At 42.5% G+C, this 22,717-nt stretch overlaps 1 protein-coding gene and 1 long non-coding RNA gene across 2 annotated transcripts in view; both read right to left on the bottom strand.

The window, feature by feature from the left end:
• The window catches only part of gpc5a (glypican 5a), a 46,065-nt gene extending 27,951 nt beyond the window's left edge, over positions 1-18,114 (bottom strand). The window contains exons 1-6 of the mRNA XM_049718311.2: positions 17,797-18,114; positions 16,619-16,780; positions 7,534-7,994; positions 7,237-7,470; positions 6,924-7,057; positions 6,715-6,843 (exon numbers count right to left, since the gene is read on the bottom strand). Coding sequence (XP_049574268.1) covers positions 6,715-6,843; positions 6,924-7,057; positions 7,237-7,470; positions 7,534-7,994; positions 16,619-16,780; positions 17,797-17,938 — 1,262 coding nt within the window. The 5' untranslated portion in view covers positions 17,939-18,114. The remainder of the gene's footprint in view (positions 1-6,714; positions 6,844-6,923; positions 7,058-7,236; positions 7,471-7,533; positions 7,995-16,618; positions 16,781-17,796) is intronic.
• A 458-nt stretch (positions 18,115-18,572) lies between these two features.
• On the bottom strand, positions 18,573-21,141 carry LOC125967337 (uncharacterized). The gene is made up of 2 exons (XR_007480702.1): positions 20,913-21,141; positions 18,573-19,609 (listed from the first exon to the last, which is right to left on the bottom strand). It is a non-coding gene; the product is annotated as an uncharacterized lncRNA (long non-coding RNA).
• Between the last annotated feature and the right edge of the window lie 1,576 nt (positions 21,142-22,717).

Here is a 22,717-nt window from a genome sequence, read left to right as displayed (position 1 = left end):
GTTGAACTAATTCTGTGTTTTGGTGACTTTTGTTTTTCATCGATTTATCATTAGTGCCATTTTATTTTTGCTGTATTTATCTCAAGGTTGCTTTGTGAAAATAATGCTGGCATTAAATTGTGCCAAGATGGTGCAAAACACGTTGCAGGCCATAATTAGCACCATTTTTTTTTTCAAGATAGTTTTTAATTTGTTTTGACATTTTTTTAATTCAAATAGTTTTAGTTTCAGCATTAGTTTCTGTTTTTTTAAAAAAAATCATTGTGAAATAACGCAAACTACGATTCTCAAACGATTAGTTGATAGTTTTTAATTTTTTTGACGTTTTTTTAATTAAAATAGTTTTAATTAGTTTCAGCATTAGTTATAGTTTTTTGTTTTTTAAAAAAAATCATTGTGAAATAATGCAAACTACGATTCTCAAATGATTAGTTGATAGTTTTTAATTTTTTGACGTTTTTTAATTCAAATAGTTTTAATTAGTTTCAGCATAACAGAAATAACGCAAACTACGATCCTCAAACGATTATTTGATAACGATTATCATTTTACGATTATATATTATCCTCCACTAACGCCACAAAAGTCCCCCCAGACATTGGACTCCTAACGGCAGCATCATGGGGGACAGCTCCACCATAGCGGAACCAAGCAGATGGTGAACGGACGCGGCGCTCACGCACATCATCATCGCCTTCATTAGCTGAAGGTGACATCATCTGGGACACAACAGGGGGGGCAGCCGTTTGCTTTTTCTTTCCTTTATCGCAGTTCAAGGTTGTTGACGGCGGCGCAGACAATAATCGGGCGTCACGCCCTCGTACACACAAACGACTGGCACCTCCCCTTCAAGCTTCACTCCCACATTCTGCCAACATGAACGTAAATAAGTCTGCAGGAGGGAGCCAATGAGCACGGGCCAGTGGGCAGAGATGCATGTTTGCGCTAACTTCCTCCCTGGACCTTGCTCGTTTATCTTAGCTGTCACGGAGAAGGTGAAACTTTTTTTTTTTCCCGCCCCACAGAGACCGAGGTGGTCCCCGTGGAAACCACATGACAACATTGCAGTGATGAGGAGCAAATTCCGGTCACAGGGATTGTTGCCGTTTGTGTTTTATGTCCCCCCACAAAAAATATTTGGGTTTATTTGGGGAGCTTGTGGACTCTGAGAGGTGAGATTAATGAGAAGACATTAACACTTTGCCTGCAGTTAGGTCAAGAGCTAAAAGGTGGATTTCCTCTTTTGCGCCCTTTCATAAAGGCAGCTTGGACCTCGAGTGACTCTTTGCAAGCAACACAGAGAAAATATGTGAGATAAGGATCTGTCTTTCATTTGTTGAAAATGAATCAATAACAAACAACACACGGCCGAGTATAAAGGTTGCAGTCGATAACAGTCAGCTGACCTTCCGAGACATCCCGAATAGTCTTCGACTGCGTAAAGCTGAGACAATTTGCAACGGTAATGAATGTTTAATGACGACTACATTTTTCACTCAGTATAAGTAAATGGGAAGCATGTTTAGTTAACAAACCAGCCGCAAATCAAAGCCACACAAGGTACCGCACGCACCACTTGTCAAAAGCCTGCAGCTGCGAGATAAGCTAAGACAATGATACAAAGATAGTCTTTGTTTCCTGCAAACAAAAAAAAAAATCTCTTCTGGAGGACGGCTCAACATGGATGTATGGTCCATGTGCCATCATAACATTAATATGAAACGTCGTGCCCTTGATACGATACTCGAGCTAGCCGGAACGGTTGCAGGAAATTCAACACAAGCAAGCCATTTATTTGATTTGCCCAATAAAAGAGAAAAACATAAAATAACGTGGGCAATGCACCCTCCTATTGTCAACAGCAGCTTTGTTATGAATGCACAGTAGGAAAATGTTTATCCTTCAGCACAAATCATTAGCTTAAAAAAGAAAAATAATTCTATTTTGAGTGCTTTTGTATGGCTCAAGGTCGTCTTGCGGGATCAAAATATAAAATTACATGTTGCTCTAAAAGCAATGAAATTCAATACAGGACTGATGAAAGTAAACATTGGACACAATTAGCTCCCACTCGCCTAGCAATAAACATCCACCTTTGTTCATCCCTAATGAACACCAACCCTCTTTCATTCTGATTTATATCTAAGGAAAAGAATGTGTGGACACTCCACAGCAGGCAAGGTGTGGGGGTGTCCTGACAGCTCATCAGTGGACAATAAGGCCTTGGCTCTTAATGCTCTGCTCCCTGGCCGGGTCACTCGCAATATGCTAGCGGCAAGCTCCCAGCTCCAGCTCTGCGTGTCTCGTTAATGTCCGAGACAGCGAAAAACAAACGAGTAGGAAAAGGCACCTGCACACACACGCTGGAGCCAATGGTGATATGGCTTCATAATTGGAAATTTATCCCTCCGACGCACACGCACACTTGCCCGTGAGCTTACAAGAGGGGCTTATGAACTCCATCTCGCCGGCCTGCCAGAGGTCTTGATTCTGTCACTTGGGATGATGGTCAGGATGTGGTACTCTGGCCAAGTGGCGCGACTAAACCCAAGCAGGATATAAGGTCATGTCGGAGTGGAACTCTAGCCAAGCGGCACCCGGCTCTCAAGTGCTCCGGCGGTTTTGTGGTTATCTCCAGTGGCCAGCTGTCGTGATTGAGGAGATCCTCGAGAACGTTCCCCCTTCCTCTGCGTCTCATTTTTCGCCACGTCTACACGTGCGCACTTGTCTCAAATGGAGATCAACGGTTGGAGGGTTTTTCTTTGTCAAAGTTTCCCGAGTATCTTGCCACTACTTCTGTTTAAAGACACACTTTAAAACAAAATGTCGAGATGCAAGTGTTGCATTACCAAACACTATAAGAATTTCAGGAACTGAGATAGTCTCCGCATCTCTTGAATGCAATTTATTCAGGCAGGCTGGGCCACTCGGGGATCGGCTCTGGGCCTCACGTGGCCCGCGGCCCACATATTGAACATCCCTGCCTTCTATACCACATTTATTTAACGGTCTCGCTCCGTGCAGCGGAATGAGAGACGTGGAGTGACGGATAGGACAGCTCTGCATAATATATTTGACAGCGTATGTTTTAAAGCGTGTCTCGTCAGTTCAGAATTAGGTCAATTCGTCATTGCAAACAAATGGCAAGAGGGGACGGCGAGACTTGGACATTCTGCGTGTATGGCTTGATTTCCATCAGCAGTCTGTCAGCGTCATTGACAGCACAGATAAGGAGCGCCATGCCGCAACTGATGCACACAAGTCTCAGCAGTCTGCCCGACCTGTCGTGTAGACACGACAAAGTGCATAGCGCCATCTGCTGGACACTGCGAGGTACAGCAGGGCCAAATAAAGCCTTTTAAATTTACATCTTTAATACAAAGCGCCGGTTCATAGGATGACAGGCAAAAGCTTGTCCGGGAGGGTTTTTAATATTTAAAGACTTCACATTGATATGTGATCAAGCTCAAACAAAGATGTGATGTTTATTCGAGGCTACAAGTCTGAAGGGGGACAGTCCATTTTATTCAGTGTTCCAACAATCTAAAATGTTGGAGATAATCTAAGCTCTTAATGCTCCTTCAGGGGGGTTCCTATTAGCACGGCTTATGGACTGTCATTTCGGTTACGCAATAGCCAACGAGCAGCCGTTCACATTTAGCGAGGGGGTTGAGGATAACAAATTCCGTAGATGCAATAAAGCCCTGCGAGTTGTGAAGAGGCAGCACTACAGTGGATCTTATTAGCATGTGATTAACCTCTTGGGGAATTCCCAGACAGCAAAGACAGATGAAAGGTCAAAGGTGAGCGCTTAGACAACCACTCCAGCACGCGGGAAAAGCCATTAAACGAGGGGCCTCGCTGAAGAGCCAGCAGCATTTAGACGGACGCGGTGCTGAATTCCAGCATGCAAGGCCACTTGGATTTTTATCATAAATAAAAAAAATTAGAATGAGGAAAATATAAACATGCCGACCTGCACCTGCAGCGGCATTAAATCCAGCGGAAAAGCAGCAGAGGTCGTCATGAATTAAACATCAGACTCCTTAACATACTTGAGGAGCCAACTTTTTTTTTCTTTTTAAAAATACTTTTGTATAAAGTGCACATGATCTCCGACTTTAAAAGGAATTAGCAAGTAAATGTGGGGCGTGAAAATTCTTTTCCCAAGACGGAAACTCGTTTATCTATGTCACTCCAGAGGGGGGAAAAATGCTAGGTGGATTTATTTATTTATTTTTCTTTGCCACTATAATTGCCGTGTGAGTGAAAGTGTGTATTGGCAAAATAAAAAAAGGAGGCGGCTCATGGCTGCCAGCCATTTCTTCCGTGTGTGTGTGTGTTGTATCCATGACGGATGGTTAAAGCATGTGGGAATGTGTTAACCTTTGTGACGTCTCTTTCTAAAAGCTGAGAGGTGTTCTATTTTGGCGGCTCTCTGCCTCTTTAGACCTTTTGAACTGGAGGGGATGAGAAATTAGATAATGATTTTTCATCCATTAAAAGTTGAATTGTTTTCCATTTATTAAAAACCTGGCACCGTTTTGTCAAAGCGGGAGCCAAATAGGATGTGTTTGTGTCGTTGTGTAAAAGCACAACAACAAAGACGGAATTTTTTTTTTTTTTTTTCCCGTACCATGTGAGAAGCGGTAATTGGCTAATGTTCAGCGCTAACGCTGAGCCCCGCAGGTATTTGGCATTGACAATCTGCACGCCTTGAGCAAATCTCACTAAAGTGTGTTTAAAATAAACAGATTTTGTCACAGTGCATGTGAGGACAAAGCCAGGAGCCACGTAGGGAAAAAGAAAAAGCGTGTCGAACAAATCTCCGGTGAAGTGAGACACCATCATCTCCCACTCACAAAGGCGGCGGCGAGACTCAAACTGTTTGTTTTGCTCCCCTGTGATCTTATCCGCTTGTTCTTTTTTCTTTTGTTTACCAGCGACCCAGATGAGGACGTACATTAAATCTTCCTTAAACCTCAGCTTCCTCTGTCATGCTTGCGTACTCATCCTCCATTTTTTTTTATTATTATTAAACGAGACAAAGCCGTTCTCAGCACTACTTTAAGGCCATAAAGTAATTTGTCATGAGAAGAATCAACACACGCTCATATGTAGAGATTTGAACACACACGGGAAGCAAAGCAATCGTTTAAGGTCGCCGAGGCCTCGCTAAGCTTCTGTAAATCAGCCGCGCTGAGTTTTATTCCCCTCTCTCTCTCTCTCGCTCTCTGTGGATGTTGGCTTATGACCCATAGGCAGGAGGTTATTTATTGCATTTGTCACAGCTTGTGTTGACTCCCAGCCACTCATTTACGGTCGGAGGCGAAGTAGTAAGCCAACATTGTCGGTCGGATCCGAAGACAAATGAATCAACGTTATCTCCTGTCTCTCTTTATAACAGACGTCAGAATGAAAACCTCAGGCAAGTCGCTTGCCGTTAATGGCAATTATCGGGAATGTGGAAAGAGGGCTGACGACGACAAAGAAACGTTTTCCGAGCAGGATGATGGGCTGCCCCGCTGCTTTGCATTGTTCAACAAATTGAAAAACAAGCTACGTCTTTGGGAATGCATGTCATGCAAACATGAGTGTGTTGGGTTTTTTTGGACAATAACCGTATTTTCCGGACTATAAGTCGCAGTTTTTTTCATAGTTTGGCCAGGGGTGCGACTTATGTGTGAAATTATTAACTCATTATATCGTTTGACATTATTTCCACACTAAACCGCAAGAGGGCGCTCTAGGCCTGTGGAATAATAGGAACTGCAACTGACGATGAGTCTGATGTAAAGGAAGCGCTGCATCTTCTACTTCCGAAGTTAGCGGAGTTGTTTATAAGTGACACAGAGGATGAAGATTTTGTTTGATTTAATGATTTGGAGTGACATGGATGATTCGATAAACTTGTTAGCATCTTATTTATGCTCTAGTTTTTGGATAACTCTTAATATGTTACGTCAGGCACGTTCTTAGTTCCTTGCTTGTTAGCATACCGTACCGTTCAGCCTGTTGTTGCCTATTCTATTTTAATTTGCCTTTCTAGATGACATGTCTGTTCTTGGTATTGGATTTTATCAAATAAATTTCCCCCAAAAATGCAACTTATACTCTGGTGCGACTTATATGTCTCTTTCGCCTTTATTATGCATTTTATGGCTGGTGCGACTTATACTCCGGAAAATACAGTCACCTAAGCAAAGCAAAGTCTTCACAAAGGCTCCATTGCGACACATAAACAAGTACAAATCGCTTCTCTGGTTGTTTCTCTTTACAGGAGAACATCTAACCTAAAATTGAAATACAAGCCCTTCCCGTAGCATTTGAGCGGCACAGACGGCTGAGCGAACCAGGATATACGAGGTGGTCCTTGAATGAGCCCATAAGACAGAGCACGGTGATGTAACGGAGACAAGGTCGCTAACCGATGTTGTGGAGGAGGCCGGTTTGTCTGCTCAACTTTACAACGGTTCATATCTAAGATCTGTGTCCGCCTAATAGAAGGACCCTACATCAGTGTCAGCTTGCTCTACCCAACGGGTCACAGAGTGTGCAAATGACCCACTGGTGTCAAGATCTCATAAGGGGAGCAAAATTTTGACTCTGTGCAAATGAGGCCAAATTGAAGCCGTCACAGTAGGAGAGGACATATAACCTCTGCTGAGGTGACCATGCGAGCACCTTCTGAAGTAACTTCATCGATACACACACCTTTTTACCATGTCGGTTCCGTTCCAGCAGGAGAGCCCGCTGTCATCAGAGGCCAGTTCGCTGACACACAATTGATCTGCAAGGCCACCGTAGTACGTCCGGGAGAGGCGGAGACTGTTTAGAAAGTCCCTAGAAAATTAAGAAGAGATGATTTACTCATCAAAAGTTTTGGATCTCGTTTTTTTTGGGTGGGTGATTGCCGCGCTTACCTTCTCTTAACAGCAAGTGAGTCGCTTAATGGTTTGGTTGATGTTTTTGGAAGGATGGATTCTCTGCTGAGTCTTTGCTGGACGCTGGTTGTGTGCGTAGACTTCCTGCTGGGTGGCCCGCACATTTTGTGCACCTATCATCACACACGTTAGTCTGTAATGTGGATGTGCACCTGAGGATGCTGGGCATTCATCTGACGTGCATTTCCTGCGCCACACTGGCTAACCGCTAGAGGGCGATGTTGGATGCAATTCTGAGTATGTGTTACTTCAAGTGTATATGTGTGTGTTTATCTGTGTGTGAGGTTCTGACCTGTGTTGTAATGCGTTGTCCATTTCTTTGCACAAGTCCAATGGCGTCCTGCAGCAGCGTGTGAATTCCTAGAAGCACTTGCTCCAAATCCTGCGTGCCGTGCATGCGAGCCGACAAGTCCTCCAGCGAGTGGACGAATTCCCTCCAGTGGACGTCAATCTCGGCCATACTCGCCAAGCAGCCCCGCATCACGTTGAGGCAGTAGCCCATGCAAGGTTTGGACTGAGTTAAGCCCTGTGACACAAACGATCAGTCGGAATTGATTGGAATCAATCGACGGATTCCGGAAGATCTTACCTGGCAGTGGGGGCAGTAATGCATCTTGAGCAAGGCCTTTCTGCACTCTCGGCTCAACTGCAAGTGGTCTGTGGTGTTGATGACTTCAATACCGAGGTGCAAAGCTTGGAGGAGAAGCTTGCCAGAGAGCCCGGAGCGAGCAATTTGTTCGGCCAGTAAAGCGGGCGTCCCGCCGAACGGCCGCACTTCACGGCTCACTGACCTTACGCATTCGGCGTAGCCTGCTGGTAGATTGATATGGCCTGGGCTGATGATATTATTGTATAGTATTGGGAAGAGAGAATCAAAAAATCTTTGGACAAAGTCCTCAACGCTGAGCTCGGACCCGAGCAGGAAGAGACTAATGTCAGTGAAGAGTTCGCCTACAGGACCTCGGAACTGATCCGCCATGATCCCGTAGGACTGCTGCAGCATGGCGTTGGTTTGGTTCTCCGCCTGCCTCCTCAGAAGCTCAAATGTGCCTGCGGAAGAGATAGCAGCAAAGAAAAAGACTCATCACCTTGCAATTTGGACTTGATGAAGTTCTCTAAAAATCCCACAAGGGTGCCAAGCGTGAAAGTGGCTCATCAAAAGTTAAAGAAAACAAATTGCCAACAATACTAAGGACCTTCTTGTTCGTTTTGTCGCTAGCCCTCACGGCTAACATTGTTTTAGCTTCCATGGAGCCTCAGCTCCCCACAGAGCTTCCATTCCCCTGCCGCCACTCAAATCCTCTGCACATGTTTTTAATCGCCTTGAGAACCAAAACATTTTTGCCGGCAGGATATTAGATATAAAATCAGAATAACTTCCTTACCCCAAGAACTTTATGCAGAGAATTCACTACAATCTGGGAAATTGGAACCTAATGAACATTAGATGCTTTCTTTTTACATTCCCGCAGAGTTAATTGCTTGCTGGCCAACCTCACAGTGGGCAGATAATGCATTTATTTATTTCTTTGGCACCATCAGTGGGCTTGATATGAAAAGAACCACTTTAAGTAGGTCGGCGACTGGACTGTGTACACACCAGATGAACAATACACACAAAGAGCGAGCTCACACCAGGCCGTGTAACCATTTCAGACATGAGCGCTTTAAGCACTTTGGGTTGTTTAATATTGAAACAACTGTCTTTTTATACAAAGCAACAAACAAAATTGTTTTTCCTGTACAACAAAAAAATGTTTTGTTCCCCAAAAAAGAAAACCATGGAAAACTGGCTCTAATTGACCCAAGTCGATGCTTGGTCCTATTGTGTATTTATTTACCCAGTAGTTTTGAGCGTAGGGGTTTTTGTTGGGCCCAAACAGGCCACAGATTAAAAAAAAAAAAAAAAAAAACGGAGCACGTTTATTATTACAACAGCACCATCTGCTGGACATGGTGGGGGAATGTTCCACTTGGCACAGACACAACTTGTTATAATAATAATGATAACAATAAATGTAATATATTTTTTTATAATTTCTGTATGTCTGTAATTTCTGTATATAAATGTAATATATAATATTTTTTATAATTTCAGGACAAAGATCATAATGTGTATGCTAATTGAGGGAATGTATTAAAAACCATTTGTCTAAAAACCTAAACAGTTTGATTGTTTTATAGGCTTTAATCTTCAAACACTTTTTTTCTGTTCATTTTGTTGCAGCTACTACCCAAGCCACGACCACTCTGACATCACGTGCTGATCATGAGCTGCGAGGCGATCATCGGCCCGACGGCCCGTGAGGATTGGAGTCACATTTAGACATTACGATATGGAGGATTCTGATTTGCCTGCCAGCTCATTGTCTCAAAAAGGCAACATTTAGGCTGCACGGAAATCTTCTGCAAGTTGTATAACGCTCAATCTGCGCTTATGAAATACAGTTTGAGAGGCCTCGGGTAAACGTGGCAAAGCCCTCAGATTAATGAGGGATCCCGCAGGGATTTCAGCACCAGCCCCATGTAGAGGTAAACACAAGATTGGGGAATTCATAAAGATCACCTGTCTGTCAAAGTGCATAACTCTCTTAGTGGCATACACAAAACCTCAAAACAAAATTATGTCATTTAGTCTATCATCCACACAAACATAAAAGGGCATAATTAGCAAAAATTCTGCACTCCGAGCAAGTCTGAACACACACACACACGGTGATTTTGATCTAAAAGCCCAGAAGTAAGTGAAGCAGGATCTCACAAGAAGGCCTTGGCCAGCAGCGAGGCCTGCAGGCAAGCCAAACGACCGTCATACTCAAAAAAAGGGAGTTGTGAGGAAAACCTGAAAGAGGTTGCTTTTTTTCTTCTTCTTCAAATTAAAGGAGAAATATCAAGATGACTTTCTCCTCCCACCGACCCAGACGAAATCTCTCTGACGTTATAAAATGACCCCTGTCACATTCTCTGCATTTTAATGCTGCTTTCTTTAAATGTCAAATCAAAGTACTTTTCCATCCCTCTAAATTTAAAAAAAAAAAAACTCTGTATGCACAATAAAAGATAAGAAATGATCCCGCAGAACTGTGGGGAAACCTACAGGTGTTTATCAGTCAGTCAACAGGACAGAAAAAAAAAAGTTGGATAAACATTCAGCAAGTGTTGAATCACAATTTGCAACAAGAAGAAAAGGTAGAGCTTTGATCCAAAGACTTTTGCCTTCCACAAATGATGCACTTATTTTCTCAGTAGGATGATCTAGTTAACTGTGACAGCAGCAGCTAATCCGGTGAAGAGTTACACCGATTAAAGATGAGACTTCTGGCTCTTGGCAGTGAAAAGCAGAAAAGTACCCAGACTTATATTATATTTATCTGAAGAAATTCTTTTAGAGGTCACTTTGATATTTTTATGTGGATATGGAAAAATGGATTTTAAAAAAAAAATACAAGCTAGCAAGCAGTGCGGTCAAAAAAAATTAATGGCCATTGAAATAAAAGGTAGGAGACAAATAGATTAGTGCAAAAAAAAAAAGAGAGAGAGAGGAAAAATCCACAAAAAGGGCAAAAAACGTTCATTCATGTAATCAATAACAGAGCAGTGTGGTGAGTTCAAAGAAGGTCCGGAGCACTCACAGCACACAAAGTATATTTAAAAAAAAAAAACATTTATACTCTGGGGTGTGAGTGTGACTGGCTGTTTGCTTTTGACAAATTAGAGTCTTTATTTACCCTAACAAGCGGGTTGTTGGAATGTGGGAGGGAGCCAAAGTAGCTGGTGCAAAGCCACATAAACAAGTGGAGAACATCGGCCGCAGACGACATTCCCGTCCAGGATCGAGGAATCTAACCGTGCGGGGAATACCGAGCAGTCGTCATTTCATCATAAATGTTATTTTTTTTCCAAAAACACAATGATTGCCGGAAATCTATCCACCATGAAGCTGAACTATGATAGAAAGTATGATGTCAAACTCAAGGCCCGAGGGCCAGATACGGCCCGCCACATCATTTTATGTGGCCCGCAACGACTTCATGTGTCAATACTAAAACTACAAGTTATCTTCACTTTTTAAAAAAATTGCTGGGAATTAGCAGTACCATTCTTTTTTTTTTTTAATTTTTTAAGTTTTTACTTGTCTCTGATTTCAAAACTAGTTCTTCATCAGTTTGTTGTGTAACCTGTACTGTCATAATGGCCCTCCGAAGAAAACTACGATGTGGCCCGCGACAAAAATGACTTTGACACCCATGAAAGAACCGATAAGAAAATGGCGCGTCCTTGCAGGTATGAAACAGAAAGCCTACGTGCGACGGCTCCGTCTACCTGCAGGCGAGGTAGACAAAAAAAAAAAAACAGAAGGACAGCGGCCGGTCTGTCTGTGTGGTATATTTGCCTGTTTTGGGACATGTGCAAGCATGTTTGAAGGAGGTGGGGGAGCACAACGTGAAGTCCAAATCTGGCTGAGCCACGTCAAAACTTTCATCCGGTGTACCTCTGACTTGTTTGGCACTGCAAACAGCAACAACAAAGCTACAACTAAGCCCTGCAATATTTCCTCTGATATTCAGTCTCGCTTTCCTCCAGACTCACCTGAATAACAACCAAAGACTTTCCTCTCTATCAACCTGCGCCCTCGTGCCCTCCATTTTTCCAGCCCGGCTCACAAGAGTCAATATTTGAGGATCTGTTGCAGCTCGCCAACACTTCAAAGAATCGGACTGTGAAGCCAGCCTTTAATAACGGCAGTCGGGAAAAGAAGCTGAGAGGCTCCAGAAAGTGGGACACAAGAGCTTCTTGTTGAAGAGCATGCGTGAGCGTTTGCGTACGTGCCTGCCGCGTGCAGGTCAAACGTCCTGGACGTGTAGAAACACAGGTTTGTATTGCAAGGGCTCCCAGTTTGGAATTGGAAAACAACTACCGTATTTTCCGGACTATAAGGCGCACCATTAATGCATCATGTCAGATTTTTAATCCAAATCAAATCATTCTCCACTTTTTTATTTCAACTTCAGACGCGACAAATCACTTTATAATCACAAAATAATGATCCATAGTCTTTTTGATTCATGATTCATAGCCACTTATGATTGATTTCATGACACAATGCTTCGGGCCAGTTTAAATTTAGGAATTTGGTCCATATATACGGCGCACCGGACTATAAGGCGCACTGTTGGCTTTGGTTTTTAGGTGCGCCTTATAGTCCGGAAAATACGGTAGTATGGTGGACCTCCAGTTGCTTAAGGAACAACAAAGCAGTCTCTGAATAAATGTTTAAACCCCTTTGACACCTGCACCCCTTTTACGGAAGCATATTTGCATAATCCTACAAAAGAGAAGGAGCAAGCAAACGAGGTGACAACTAAAAATGTCAACATTAATCCAGTGAGCTAATGAAAAAGTGCGTGGGGGTTATTTCGAGCTCCACAAGATTGACAAACTTGTCATGCCACGATGCTGAAGATAAGCAAGACAATTATGCCACTAAATGTGCCATGTCAGCAGACAGGATGAGGGGGAAGAGGGGAGCAGGCACACACAAGGTTTGCTGCGGTGCCGTCTAATCCCTGGAGACTCCTTCCTTATGCAGGAAATACTTTAAGTGAGTTCACAATCACAATTGGAAACGGTCTGGAGAGAGGGGAAGCGTTCCGGAAGCTTCTCCTCAGTACCTGAAATGAAGTTTGGTTTTATGTGTTGTAGGAGACTCACTTGTTTTAAGAAAGCAAATTTTTGATGGACTTTTTGAGCTCAATCACTGCTGCCCACTGCAAGCTAACAATTTTTAGGAATTCCATCTACTCCAGTGCATAAACACGACACTGAAAAATGATTCCGCACTACTCCACGTAAGTGTAAATCTCGAAAAAGGGCATAAAACATGTCGTAAAAAAAAAATCCAGCGATGCTTTAGGAGCAAGCTGCATCATCTCATTTGGAACATGGCCCAGAGACAAACACCGGCAGCTATAAATCTCCATTTCAAACGCACCCATGGGGGACAAACTATGTAAAATGCTGACAAGTATTTTTAGGTCTCGTCACCGAGCTTAAAGTGGATATTGTGGAGTTGCTGAATGTGTGACACTCTGGTCGTCCGCAGCGACAACAAAAAATGTGTTGTCTGTTTTCCAGTCCATTTGAATCGATTCCAGTTGGATTTCGAATTAAATGTTCTCTTGTTTATTCCTTTCTCGTGAGTCATTTTGTTGAGCTCATCCTACTACTTATTGGTTTTTGGTGGCCTATTCTAAAAATGTCCTTTTTGTTTCAGTCACTTGGCTTCATTAGTCTTTGGGTTTTCCCCCTTTCACTGGCCATTTGCTTTTTGTTATTCACTTTTTGCTCTTTTGAATTCAGCATTTTGTAAGCAACAATTGAACTTGTCTTTTTCTTGCTGCTTTGGGTCAAATCAGACAACATAAATAGATTTAGCACAAAAAGCACAACTCACCTGAACAAAAATTCAAAACACCCTCAGAGGTTTGTTTTTTTATGGCACCGAAATATTTTCAGCGTTCTGCGTTATTCACGGCAAAACAATATAGCGCCCCAATTTGCATGCTTAGGATTTCTGTGGTCATGCAAAGTGAAAAAAAAAAGAGCTGCATGACAAGCACTTGCACACAAGCAAATAAAAACACGACCACACGTAATTAAAAAAGTGCTGGAAGCGAAGCAGAGTACTGCTTACTCCTTCTAGCTTGTTTTTCTGAAGCACCCCAAATGGCCGGATTGTTGAAGCCTATTGACTCTGACTAATCCCGTTTCCCCACTAAATCCTCATCCTCTGACTTCAAACACTGTGCAAAGACTTTCAATAGGATCTGGCATCCTCCCAAACCTTCTCCCCATCGCCCGTTCATTCTTCTTCTACTCTCTGTCCTCCCCTTGGATCCACTGTCCGCAAAGTAGAGTCCAAATTCATGTGGGAATCTTGAGGAGGCCCCCGCTTTGGACTGGGCGCACACATACACACACACACACACTCTCGCAAGCAGTGACAACAAAAGGGTCGGCCAATTGAAAGGTCCCGCACAAAAGAGCCGAGGGCAGCTGTGAGAGTCCAACCTGGGTTTCAAACTAATCCACCTGCTGCTCAACATACTCCAAATACTCCATTGTTCATCTTCTATTCAAGAGAAGTTTCTATGTGCCACTCATAAAAGTGATTGTTTGTCTTTGGACTTCTATTTATAGACATCAGATAATCAGAAAAATTGGGACCAAGATAAGTTTCTGTTCGCAAAAAAAAACAAAAACAATTACGCAACATGTCCAAAACTAGTTATGAAAATGATTCTTCTTCTCCAGTACGTCAAGAACTAAATTCAAAGTTATGAGCAATCCTGGTTTTCTTAAAAGTCAATTCCATTCTCAGCACAAAAGATCCTTTGAAGGACGCCTATAAAAAAAAAAAAAAAAAAAAAAAAAAAAAAAAAAAAAAAAAAGCCAGGCTATTTCCCATTCTCAAGCAAAGAGCCAATTTGTGCCCGAATTAGACCTTTTACTGGAAGGGAAACTATTCTTCTACAGTGATGTAGGCTGACTCAGGACTGGTCAGAGCACAATATCCTGAAAAATAAATTACAGTACTGAAATAAGACACGCTTTAAGATGATAAGTCGTATTTCAAATGGTTTGCTTGCTTTCCTTATAGAAGATGCTAAGTTCAAAGAAATCGTCAATTGCAATTAAAAGTCACCTCGCTGTTGATGACCAAGAATAAAAAATAAATAAAAATCCAAAGAAATGAGTTACAACTAAAATAGTAACATTTTGTATTCATAACACCGCAATGGATAAAAATAATTCAGTTACAGAAGCAAACTGTGAAAACTTTCTGCTCAAGGTCAGTTTAGTACACAACAATCTTGTTTGGGTTGTGAAGGTGAAGATGTTATTTTATAGCCGCGCACAAGTAAATCACTCTTTGGGAAACTAAAATATGGCAATACTTTCATAGTTGGCATTGTTTTGAAGCATAAGCTATTGTCTTTAGGTGGTCAACTTTCTAATCTGTATGGTTTTAAAATACATGCTTCGGGGCCACTCTAAAAATAAAAGGCAGAAAGCGGCGACACAAAACCAAACATTGGATGAAGACATTCCTCGTTCTTGGTTTGTGTTTCCATTCACTGAGGCACTTCCCACCAAAGCAGTTATTAACAAAAATGATATTAGCAGATCTCGTGTTTGATTTGTGAAACAGCTTAATCTTCTCGAGTGAAAGCTTTTTTTTTTTTGTTGAGACAACCAACTGTAGTCTTCTTTTGTGGGGTCACAAGTTTGTTTTCTATTGAAAAGATCTGAAAGCAGCAGGGCCCTTTCAGCCTCACTAGGCAAACACACATTTATGATTAGCATTGTAATTGAGAGACACCGTGAAAAGTTCACATCAAGGATCCTTTGTGAAAGGAAGATCTTTTTGAGTGTCCACAAAACCGCAAAATGTCGGGGACGTAGTGCTTTTATTGGACTATCGAGTCATGAAACAATATAACATGCACTGTTTTTTATACATATTTTCATTTTATTATTAATTCTTATTATTATTAAATTCTGATGTGCTAGAGAAAAAAATAGCAGATTTTTTAATCTAAAATTGTGTACTTACAACTCTGATTTAAAAAATAAATTGTTTACTAGTGTTATTAATTTCAAGGCAAGAATTTTCTGTTCCACCGGTGCTTTCTCTTCCTGTAAGACCTCACAAAGGATGCAAAAAGGTCCAATTGCAAACTTTATAAGAACATTCTTTCGAAGCAGCGCTCTTCGGGAAGATCTCAACAGCTGACGCACAGTGGTTTATGTCTTAGTTTTATTTGCCCCCTGCCTGGCATGGAGCTGAGATGGAAACACTTTGGTTGTCATGGGTAGAAGACAAAACTGCAGCGGATGAAGAAAAAGGGCTTTCTAGAAGCCAGGCTCAGCAGGCTGTGTATGTGTGTGCATTTGTGTGTGCCGAAACCTCAAAAGCAGCATATGAAAACATTCCATCCGGGGAGACTTTGAGACAGAAGACGAGAGGAGATAAAGTAATACGCCCGGCTGGGAAGAAGCTCAAAGGCCGTCCACTACTTCTCGTTTTTACCCTCCAACTTGCGCCGATAAATGTTTTGCCCTGCGAGATGACTTGAAAGGCATCGTCCGAGCTGCTTTCAAGCGCTCTGAAGAAATGAGAAAAATCTAACGACGCTTTGAAGCCGCGCTTGTAATTAGCAGCTCATGTGCTTACTGTTATGCTTTATTTTTAACACATTGAGCAAAGAGATGCCCTCAAAGGTTTTGGAGCTATGCTTTATTGGAGACAAAAGGAGAGTCCCATCTTAGAAAAATAGGTTTTAAATGGCACTTTGTGTGTTGTTGTTTTTTAATATCCATTTTAAGGCTTTTGAACTCATCACTGTTGTCTATGTATGGATGGACCACCAAAACCTCTCAGAAAAATTGACTGCTAAATCTACACTGAGCTCACATCAGAACTGTTAGCAGCTAGTGCAGTGCTCGAAGGTTTAACTTCAAGGCTTCCTGGGAGTTTTGGAAGGAGGACAGATGCTCTTGTTTGCTTTGAAACGGGGCCTCACTGCTCACACATTGACTTTTTTTCAAAGCACCCGCATCAACTCCGTTTAACACCTCAAGATCCCCCAGCGGCGGTCCGACCAGCTTACCTTGAAAAGCAGCCAAGTTGCGCGAGATGAGGAATTTGAGGCTGGAGCTGGAGGTCTGAAGGAGGTTCTCGATGTCCCGCCGCGCCGCTATCTGGTAGCGCTCCTCCATCTTTTTGGTGCAGCAGGTTTGGCTTTTAGACCTGCACACTTGAAGATCTGAGCCTGAAACATTGAACATGTGAATGTGAAAGTTTAGAGAAAGTTTTTCTTAAAATTGTACAAATAATAGTCCAATGCATATTTAGAAATAAAATTGTGTTGTGGAAAAAAACAACAATGGCGCCATGTTTTTTTTTTGCAACTTGACTTGAGCAAGAAAACCCAAACATGTCGATTTTGTGATTAAATGTGACATGATCACATCTCACTGGGAGATGTCAGATTTTCCAACCCCAATCAAATGCAGACGATAAGCACCCATGCAGGACAAGTGGAACATCTTGAAAGCAACCAAAGATCTTCCAAGGGTCCTCAGGCATGTTGAGACAAGATGTCGAGAGCCGTGGCCAAAGGCACCACCAACAAACTCCATGTGTGTGATGTGATGGCACACGTGGAGGAATGTCAAGTCATTCCACAACATCTCACTTGTGATTTCATCCAAATCTACACAGACATGTCCTCACTTTGAATGAACAAGCACAAGGTTATTTTGGACCATGCATGGGGGGGAAAAGAGCTTCTTACTGCTGACCTTTTGAAATCTGACGGGAAACCTTGGACAAGGATTCTTGGAATTTAGGGCAATTATTTTTCACAATCTCACACTAACAGATAGATAAGCCCATCCACTTAAGCAATGTCCCAGAAGGTACTAAATGTATGATGCATATAAATTGTTTTTTTAGGCTGCAATTCTACCAATTCAGCAGCTTTGAGCTATAGAAGAGTTTTAAATTAAGATTTGAGGTTTTCTCTGATATTTGAATGTGCTACCACAACATGGCAGAAGGGCAAATCAGGTGAAGGAGCAAGTTGTTAGTCAAAGGTGTCAACTTTTAGAATTTGATAATAAACTACACGGTGCGTTTTTATTCCATTAACAAAGTTGCAACATTGTAAGGCACATTCATATAGAAACAAAATCTTTGTATGATTACCCAAGAATGTTTGTAAATGTAAAGTTGGTCATTTTGTGACAGTGATGGATGTGCTGCACCGCAAAAGCTCACACATACCTGGCCTGGGACTCAAAGGCAGCATCTGGGTCGGTCCGATTTGTCTAAGCTGAAAAACTTTACGCACTTCGTCGCATTTGTGCGGGTTTCCAAAGCAAACGGCGCAAAAACACGCCAGCACAAAAGCGCACCTGGTCCACATCGTTGAGTACTTGGCCAGTCGAGTTTATATCCAATCCAAAAAGGTGTCGCGTTTTGCTCAGGTGTGCTCCGACTACATGGCGACAACCGATGGAAGCGGGCTTACATCCAGTCCGATACTAAGTTGGAGCAATATGAGTGGAGTCTCTCCAAAAAAGCGTGCAGAGTTGGCAGAGGCGGCTCCTGTTATCTGGTCTTAATAGAGTAGCGGTGAACAGCTCAATGTCGCCACCTACTGGATGACAGGTGCAGACACATTTAGCGTGGGGTTTTTTTTTGCTTAATTTTATAAAATAGCAATCAAAATAAACAGGTGTTGTTTTAGATAGCCATTGTATTCCTTTGTTCAGACAAGGGTTGTGGTCTTACCTTAGCAAACTTCTGATTTGCTAAGGTAAGACCACAAGTCTTGTCTGAACAAAGGAATACAACGGCTATCGTAAATGAAGACATAAGGAACACAATTCAACTATTATTTTAGGTGTTCTGCATAATGCAATGCACGTTTTAATCCAAGCTCACTAGGAAGTTAACTTTGGCATGCAACAAAACTTTAAGAGCTACGCACAAATATGATTAGCAAACAATATACTGACTTCTAACAACGATGGTGGAATAATGAAAACCAAACAGAATCAATTCAACAAGTTTTATTCATATGAGCACAAATACAATTCATTGTGGCACTTGCATGTCTAATTAATCGGATCACAAAATTACCTGACAGATGAACAATTAGGGGTCGCAATTCAAATCCGTCCGACCATATCCTCATTTTTAGACAGGCCGGGACAAGTGCAATACCTTCAAATATACAGCATTGCTACTAATCCCCACCTGCACAAAAAGGGACACCTCCACAACATTACACGCGTGATGACGTTAACATGTATACATACCAGATTATGGAGAAGCTCCCCAAATCGCGAGCGATATTTCATCCACCTCGTCAGTTTTGCATGGATTTGCACAGCAAACTGTTGAAGCTGAATGCAAACCAGCAAAACTGACCAAATGATGAGAAGTAGCATTTAGGACCACCGGACACGCTTCATCACGAGCCCGTTAGCTAGAAATACTTCAAGTGCTTACATTGCAGTAGATAGGAGAAAAGCACTACCTGCACTATAAGCACTTTAGTACTGCTGAACCCTTGGAACATCTTGAGGAGATCTAGAAAAGACTTCTGCCACAAGAAAGAGTTGAGATTGTGGGGGTTGCCACATTGGAAAACCAAGAGATCCAAACAGGTGGAGAGCAAGCAGGCCACCATCAGTTTTGCATAGATTTGCACAACTCATCTATTCTTGTAGTGCAACTATGCAAAACTAGCAGAGAACTGCGAGACATTTGAGCCCAATTAGAAATTAGGATTGGTCTGGTGGCGCGTATCACAGCCCCTTATGCCAGAAGGAGCACTTAGGGCAGTAGGTGCTAGTCTATTTCACTATCTGCACTAGATGCACCTTAGCACAAAGACAGTTTGGCAAAAGATGCATGCAAGATGGGAGCAACTGCACACACACGTGTCCGCGTATTGCTTTAAGTGCCTCCACTGCAGTAGGTATGACAAAGAACTACCTGCACTGTAAGCACTTTGACAATACACAGACTGATTGGAGTCTTGGTCGGATCGAGCTGGTGGTTGAGACGCTTCCACTCCAGAGTGGACCTGGAAGGAAAACACAGAAGATGCGTGAGGATCGCTTGTGCAACAGGTACAAATGCAACGCGTGTGCTTCGCTAGGCCACTTTTGACCATGCATAAAAAAAGTAGTAAGCTCAATCATCGCTAAGTGAATTATTTTAAATAAACGGCGCAATTTGCGAGTCTTTTTTTTTTTTTTTTTGACTCCACGGGAGCGCGTGCGCGGGGATTACTGTGCACCCCTCCCCCACCGTCTTTAACATGGCGCCGAGAAGTGCGCCAACCTTAGCGTAAATAGCTCTCAACTGACGCCACCTGAACGTGCCTTGAGAACTGTGTGGCCGTGTGTTGTCTCATTTGAGGTTGTCTGTCGCGCGTGCTGTGCTTTCGAATCCCTTTCCAACACAAAAAAAAGCCCCGCCGTCAAAGCGGAGAACAGGCAGTTGTCCGCTGGCTGCGCTTGTTTAAGGAGGTTAGCTTAGCCGCGGCTAGCTGGTGTTAGCACGACGAAAACAAGGCAAATGGGTGCCGCTCGTATCTCGCGCGGAGTGTCTATTATCGACATTTCTTTTAGATGGTGTGCAAAATTTCCGATCTGGTTTTATAACCAAACTGCTGGCGCTTTAAAAATTCCGGTTTGGGCTGTATTACGAAATGTGATGCTACATCTTAGCCTGAGCTAGCCCAACAACAAACACGCCCAGTTCATTAATAAACCCACAATTTGTCTTTTATGCGGCGCTGAGTGCAACAAACAACGGAATGAGTGTTTGGTTGTCTTCAGTTTAAAGTTGAAACGGATTCGGTTAGAAATGTGATGGGGTAAGTTGATGGTGCTAAGCTAGCTGGCTAAAGCGCGCGGCCTGAAGCCTGCCCCATGTGCTACTGCTTTGTTCTGGGGGCACTTTAACTCACACACCACTGCACTCGAATTTGTCCAGCCAATTCGCCGCATTTTCCGCACTTGCTTTTTTTAAAAGTAACACGCCGCCGCCTTTTTATTTAACTCACTTGTGCGGTGCGCTTAGCAGTTTGAAGGAGTTGCGAAAGCGCAGCGACGAAAGCTCGGGACAGCTTTTCAAATCTCCCTCATTCCCTTCAATGGTGGAAGCTGAGGGGGCTGCCATGCGCCTCATGTTACACTGTTTTCGTCGCCAAAAACACATTTTGCGCCCATCGCTTAGCTTTTTTTCAACCAGCACGGCGCTAAGATGCACGCAGTAAACAGCAGATAGGTCAGTAGAACATTGGGCATCTCAAGGCAAAGACTTAAAAGAGCCCCAAGCGGACTTCCTCGCTGATAAACATGCGCTCGATAGACACTCACCAGGCGAAATCCACCATCTTCGCTACTTGCGCGGACTGCCGTGCACTCTGCTGCCGCCGACAAAAGCAGAGCGAACGCGCAACAATTCAGCAAACTTTTGCACCCGCGGCGGAAAAAAAAACAAGAAGGAGACGTGACTGGCGCCGAATGCGAGCGAATGTGCGGCCCCGATGCGCCTCTTGAAGAAGATTGCGGACGCAGGAAAGTGGCGCGAAGGCGACCAGTTGGGAACCATGTGGCTGAATGAAGGGCGGCTCCCTGTGAACGTAAATATGTAGCTACAACCCCCCAACTCTCCCGACATTTGCATACATCAACTACGGTACTTCCGACAGAACCGCTGCGAGATCGCAGCACTGCATCTCGGGCGTCTTTGGGCACTTGCAAGGAAGAAGCGAAGATCTCCTTGAAATCCCCATTTTAACTTGTAAACGTTGTAAAAGGAAAACAGAAGGCTGCACGTTCAGTTTAGCCGAAGTGGGATTTCTTTGACCAGATTGATCATCTGCAGCGTCGGGCAATCCCAATGTGGAAGTATGTTTTTAAAAAGTTCGATTTTTTTATTTTTTTTAGATTTTTATCTTTTTTTTTTTTACCAAGTTTAGGCCAAACGCAAAGCAAAATCATGCATCGAATAATTGACCTGTTGCTTCAGTATGTGTTTATTTATAGTGAGAATAATACAAATTAATTTACTTAATTTGCTTACCGGGATTCATTTGAATATTTATATTAATATATTGGTAATTTGCTGCCAGTACACTTGATAATTGTGGGATATTTATGATCATGTTTTAATTCAATACTGTTTGTCTTTAAATGAACTTTATTTTTTAAAATTAGTATCCACATGCATGATTGGACTCAAATACAAATTCTTCAATATTAATAGATGTACAAAATTCAAACACGTGCTTTTCAAAAATTAGTGCAGGTACTTCAAGGGACATTTTAGATTTTGAAATATATTTTAAAAGTAGCATCAATGCAAAAAAAAAAAAGTGTCTCCCTAAATACAAAACCACTCACTTACAATACAACATTCAGAATTTCAGAATTGATAACTCGCATCAAAATACAGCCTGTTTGTTTGTCAGCATAATCTCCAAAATCCTAAAAACTCAAATGTCTAAAATTCACAATCAGAATAGGAAACTTTCTCTCTGACTAATATTAAAATTTCTAGCTGTTGAGATCAAGCACAATAGAGCGAAGACAATAAAGCCGTGTAATGACATGCCACCAGATGAGAGCTGCAGAAAAAGTCCCGACCCCCATGAATGAATGTGAGGCCCAATAAAACATGTAACACTGAATGAACCCCCACTCATTCATTAGACTGCATGTGTTGAAGGAGCAGTACAGTAAATACAGTCTGTTAAATGGCCAGCAGAGGGAACTAACAAACTAAATATTGTACACCAACTGTAAGAGGAAAGCTGAATGGGAAGTATCGAAAGCTCCTTTACTCGAGTACTTATGTATGTTCCACGTGTCTTTTTACTTCTGACTCCCAACATTTGAATATTAGTGTATGTACTTTGAGCTTGCATTGTCAAAATAGGCTAATAACTTATTTCACCCCCACAGGAAACAAAACTGTAGGGACAGGGAACGAAAGCCAACTGCAGTTGGACTCTTAATTGAGTCCTAGAGGTCTTTTAAAGGTCAGCATGGAGGAACACGAAGGGAGCATAAACAAAGAAAACAGATTTGGAGAAGAGACTTGTACATAAAGTCGGAAGTGTGTGTACTTTTGCCACCTCTGCCCTTTACCAAACTTCCTTCTCCTCATCCTGGTGCTT

Source organism: Syngnathus scovelli, chromosome 4 (assembly GCF_024217435.2).
Source record: "Syngnathus scovelli strain Florida chromosome 4, RoL_Ssco_1.2, whole genome shotgun sequence".
NCBI classification, from domain to species: domain Eukaryota; kingdom Metazoa; phylum Chordata; class Actinopteri; order Syngnathiformes; family Syngnathidae; genus Syngnathus; species Syngnathus scovelli.
The sequence above is the reverse complement of the archived record's forward strand: the minus strand, read 5'-3'. Positions and strand labels throughout refer to the sequence as shown.